The sequence below is a fragment of the Lygodium microphyllum genome, chromosome 19 (genome assembly GCF_053477565.2).
Source record: "Lygodium microphyllum isolate KBCC chromosome 19, Lygodium_microphyllum_v1.1.10, whole genome shotgun sequence".
In the NCBI taxonomy this organism is placed as follows: domain Eukaryota; kingdom Viridiplantae; phylum Streptophyta; class Polypodiopsida; order Schizaeales; family Lygodiaceae; genus Lygodium; species Lygodium microphyllum.
This window is the reverse complement of record NC_141153.1, coordinates 107043523-107048657: the sequence shown is the minus strand read 5'-3', so window position 1 is coordinate 107048657 and position 5135 is coordinate 107043523. Positions and strand designations below refer to the sequence as shown.

Below are 5135 nucleotides of genomic sequence, written 5' to 3'. Positions count from 1 at the left end.
GAGCTCGTCAAAGGCATCCATCCAAGTACTTCTCGCATGCTTCTGAAACGTATCTATTTCTCACTCGATTTTAAGCCGTAATACTAGAATGTCCATTGCAAGATTCTCTAATCTGTTTAGTGTAGTTGCAGCAAAGAAGAGGATTATGAAACGTAACTGGAAATCCGTCTGCATCTATACCTTCTTGCAATTATACCTCAGGTCAATCATAACTGAAGGCACATCCCCGGTGATTATTCATTAATTTTGGAGAAAGTATCATCTCTATTTTGTATGGCACTCGTGTAGCTCGCCAAACTGAACATATTTGGCAAAAAACTAATTTTCATTATTTCAATTAATTAACCTTTCCTTCCTGATGTGCCCAGAGGAAAGCAGTGAATCAATATACAACATCAATAATGAGCTCGCAATCAAATATATTCACCGATGCGACCATAGACAAGCAGTAAATAGACACACGATGTTAGTATATGGACTCGAAATCAACTATACTTCATATACATATATACATCATAATGCAACCTCCCAACAGCTAGCACCTTTCAAAAGCCACGAGGAGATTGGGTGCAGGCACAAATAAACCAACCACTAAAATCAGCCAAGCAAATTGGTTTCCTCCAAAAAGCCTCCCTACATACAGAAACAAGTTGATTACTAATACCAGAGCTACTACTAAGAGATTTGTGTCTTCAATCAATGTCTGTTTTTTCGGAGAGGAAGAATTAGAGGAAGAGGACGTATGATTATTTTGTGCAAATAGTCAAGTCTGTCACAAAAACCCGAGATTTGGAGCCAACCACAAATGAAACCACAGAAAAAGCTAAGACTCTCATATCATCAAACTTCTATATGAACTCACGAACTCGTTTATTTGCAGGTTGGTAACTTGTAACGGGAAGGAAGTAATGTATACAACCAAAACAGAGGAAAAAAGCCCTGGAAAATCACGATGACAGCATTCAATGTAATTGATGCAGACTAGCAAAGCCTTGCTAGTCAAAACAGTGATGCAAAACCGCTTTCACCTGATATTAAGCCTTGAAAACCCAGCGTCGACAGCTGCCATCCAAGCCATCAAATCATCCTCATCCAAAGAAACAGAACTTCTGATTCCATTGGCAATGCCACTAGAACTACCACTATTGCATGTATCGTTACAGATAACCTTTGCTCTACAATAAGGACACTGCCTATGGCTCTCCAGCCAAGGAGTGAGACAATCGGGGTGAAATCTATGCTTGCAAGGAAGAGAAATTAGTAGCTGACCTGGTAGAAAATGCTCTAAACAGACTGAACAGTCCTCCTGTCCTGGACAGTCTCTATCAGAGTCCCCAACTTTATCTCTCATCAGTCCTTTGGGTATAAAAACCTCTTTGTGCAGGCGCTTTATTGCAGCTCTGCTCAAGCCTGTAGGCACCATTGCAGGCTCATTTGAAGCCAAGAAATCCGAGTTCCATCTCTCCTCAAGGCCCCAAGCGGCCAACCACTCTTGTAAACCAAGCTCCCAAATATCCTCATCGCTCCATGAATCATCATACTCATCATCAAACAGAAGGGTGAATTCATCCAGAAAACTCCCTGATAGACTGGCATTGCTATGCCTACAAAAGCAAGCCACAGGAAACGGTTAGAAAACGACTGCAGAAACCACCTGAAAAGAAAGATCAGATATGCAAGCAGGCCACAAAATACTGAACAAGGTAGCTCAGACCTATGCCCCAAAAGAGCTGCACTTCGAAGCCTCTCATCCAGCCGATCTCGAGCTTCCATTGCCGCTTCACGTGAATTAGCCATTCCAAATAGGTTGTTTGATGTTCGACTACCCGATGTCCTTCGCTGATTCGTAGGCCTCGAAATTGTCAAAGACTCGGCCGGCCTGGAGCTGCCCACAGACGTCCCATGATCCTGACCAGAAAATAAGCCGCACATCCGCGTACCAAGTTAGATATGAATTGCCTTAATATGCACCAAAGCCTCGTTATATTCCAATTCCACGCACAAAGAGAAAAAACAAAACAAAACAGGTCTTTTGGCAAGTTCAATCCTAATGGATGAACAAGCTTATTAACAAGTAAAATCACAAACGGCAATTGCATGAACGAGGACCATAGCTACTTCTTCCGAGACTTGAAAACAGAGATTGCACAGATTCCTATCCCAACTAAAATGAATCTTGAGACGCTAATCCTATCCCAACTAAATTGAATCTTGAGACGCTAATAATGCTTTTAAATCAAAACACGGATTTATACAGATGCCAATCCCGACAAAAATGAATCTTCTCGGTGGATGAAATGTTTCCATACGTAGCCGCCAGCTTCATTGGCAGATCCTAAACTTCTAAGTAGAGTATGATGGCTGGTCCATCACCATTTCCTGGTAGATAATCTAATCAACACTACAGGCTATACTTCAATCGATTGAGGCTCAGGCGATGCTTGAGCTTCTTTTAATCAGGGGCTCAAAAAAGGAAACTGGAACAGAAAGCACGTGAATGACTGACCAAAAGAAACACGTGTAGTACTGTTGAGATGTTCAGGTAATCTTTGAGCTTCTTCTAATAACCAAGGGCTTCGAAAGGGATGCCGTCACATGTATCACGGAAAGAAACACGTGTACCGTACTGTTGAGTATGTTCAGGTAATGTTTGAGCTTCTTCTAACCGAGGGCTTAGAAAGGGATGTCAAATACAAGGTTAGAGGATCCTACGTCAGGCGCATCAACAACAAGAAAGGAATACCTGATCCACATCGGACAACCGGGGAGCTTGGTGGTGGTGGTGATAATGGTAATGCTGGTGGTCATGATGATGGTGATGGTGGTGGTGGTGGTGATGGTGATGATGATGCTGGTTATAATCGATGGTAGAACCGGACCTGCTACGAGCAGAAGACAGATTCTCCGGGAGACGTCTTCTTGGAGCAGCAGAAGGCAAAAGCGTCTCTTGCCCCAGAGCAGATGCACCATTGCTGGCGAGAGATCTTCCGCCTAACAAGAAAGAAAACAGACATAATCAGAGAATCTATTTGAAATGCAAGGTACTTAAGTCGAAATGCAAATCGTCCTTATCCCTTATCCATGCAGTAAGGAACAGAGTACTCGAAAACACCTAAGGTATGCTAAAATATATGTCTCCGTAAAATACTAACCATCTCTGGCTTCTCTGCGCGCCAAGCGTCTGGCCTCCGCTCCCTTTCTGCGAGAGTGCGTCGAACCTCTGGCAGGCCTTTCGTCCGCGCGGGAGCTTCTGAGGGAGCGGGAATGTGAGATGCGGGGCGGAGGCAGATCGGGAGGCACCCGAGATCGAGATCTGTTTGTGAAGATGTTCCAGGAACGAAGAGGTGCCCAGTGAAGGCTCCTGCGAGAGGAGTTGCTCGTCTCCGCCCGCCCTTCCATATCCAAGATCAAGATTTGCACACCACTCCTCGGCTCGGTTTAAGTAAAATGCGGATGCCACGGATTAGACTTCGTCAGAAATGTCTGCACGATCAGAAAACCGACTTTCTATGCCGCTCAAAAGAGTATATTATGGTTGAGCAATCACTGTCATTTTACACTTTCGATCACACGGCCTGCCTGACATCAATAAGAGAGGACCTGTACCTTTTCGTCCATTTCCATCGGCTACACGAAACAGACACAAAGCTAATAAAAAAGCTCAACCCTGGAACCAGCCGTCGCTGATCCAAGAAACCTGTTTCTACTCTGCTGCTAGAACTGACAAAGGCAAATGAACCATGGCCATTGATGAGGTTTTCATCATCAATATCCAGTGTCTTAAACGAGATAGCTTATGGCCACTGATGATGCCATCATCAATCATCGCTACCTTGGGGCCTCTGTTCCCCTAAATGCTCCTCCATTTCCCTAGCTCGCTTACTGTAGAAGCTGTGCCATTCTTACGCCACGCGTGTCCCTTATTCCTTGGTCCATTTAAGAGACGCTGCGTGCATTCATTTACTCTCTTCTGAGAAGCAACTCCCCAGCCTAGCCTCAAACCCTAGCCACACTGTATGTGGACCTTCACGTCTCTCTTTTCTTCCAACGGCTCTCTTCCAGATCGGCTCAATTCTTCGGAAAGACTTCCGCTTGAAAGTTCAACCGAGAGCCAGTTCCAGCTGTTCTGATAAAAAAGAGGAAAACCTTGCCATTTGACAGGGTAACTTTTTACTGTTACACATTGTCTACTTGAAAAACAGAACAGAAGAGGCTGGCCATTAATGAAAAGCATGACGATGGGAGCAGGAAAACCTACCTGGCGCACAGAGGAGCGAGGCCAGGGCAAGGTATCTTCTGCCAGGGTATAACGCTGCGTGTGAACTTTGAAGATGATGAAGACGAAGTATGTGGACCTGCGTTGTGGTTGGAATTTGTTTGTTTCTTATTTTGACGGTGCCGATACTACCCCTACCTCCCTCTTTTCCCATCCATCTCATCATCGTCGATGATCCTCCTCCTTTTTCTGGTCAGCCACAGTCACACGCGCTTTGTCCCTCTCACTCTCTCTTTTGCAGTGAGAGTGCGTGCACGCACTTTGAAAAGGTTTTAGGTACAAGTTACCAAAATGACCATCATCTCAAGGCTTGGCTGCTTCGCACGATAGTAAGGGGTTGTGCCATGTGCAGGTACTTGTTGCTAGGGTTTCAAATAATGTTGGGGTTGTGCCATGTGCAAGTACTCGCTAGCCTCCACAAGCATTTCACAGTCATAATTCAAGCAACTAAAAAGGCAACAGAAAGAACATGCACCCTACCACAAATATTCGCTTTACTTTCAAAACCTCTCCAAAGTTTTGCAAGTGCAACATTGGCACAACCTTTGCTTAAGATGAAATTTAAGAAGATCATGTTGTCACAAGAACATTCTTGCTTAAGATGAAATTTAAGAAGATCATGTTGTCACAAGAACATTCCTAAAGGTAGCGAGATATGAGTAAAAGTTTAAGGAAACATAGAACTAAATATTTGCAATGTGAATGCCTTATGACTAGGCTTGAATGGTACAACCATCAAGATGAAATTAAAGAAGGTGATGGTATCACAAGAGCCTCCCTAAAGGAAGTGGGATATCCTTTTTTTTTGTATCAGAAAGTGCAATAAAAAATTTTATAAAACTACACCATTTGATGCTTC

The 5135-nt window shown here is 43.8% G+C and overlaps 1 protein-coding gene across 3 annotated transcripts; it reads right to left on the bottom strand.

The window, feature by feature from the left end:
• Window positions 1-527: 527 nt before the first annotated feature.
• LOC148020253 (uncharacterized) lies at window positions 528-4395 on the bottom strand. Of its 3 annotated transcripts, none has more exons than XM_087700585.1 (5): window positions 4259-4395; window positions 3153-4146; window positions 2744-2991; window positions 1715-1908; window positions 530-1604 (listed from the first exon to the last, which is right to left on the bottom strand). In XM_087700585.1, the coding sequence occupies exons 2-5, from the start codon at window positions 3397-3399 to the stop codon at window positions 1025-1027; spliced, it is 1269 nt and encodes a 422-aa protein (XP_087556711.1). In that variant the 5' UTR covers window positions 3400-4146; window positions 4259-4395; the 3' UTR covers window positions 530-1024. The 3 variants fall into 3 exon arrangements, with proteins under 3 accessions (XP_087556713.1, XP_087556711.1, XP_087556712.1); XM_087700586.1 differs by having other exon boundaries at window positions 3153-4121; window positions 4259-4384; XM_087700587.1 differs by lacking the exon at window positions 4259-4395 and having other exon boundaries at window positions 528-1604; window positions 3153-3413.
• Between the last annotated feature and the right edge of the window lie 740 nt (window positions 4396-5135).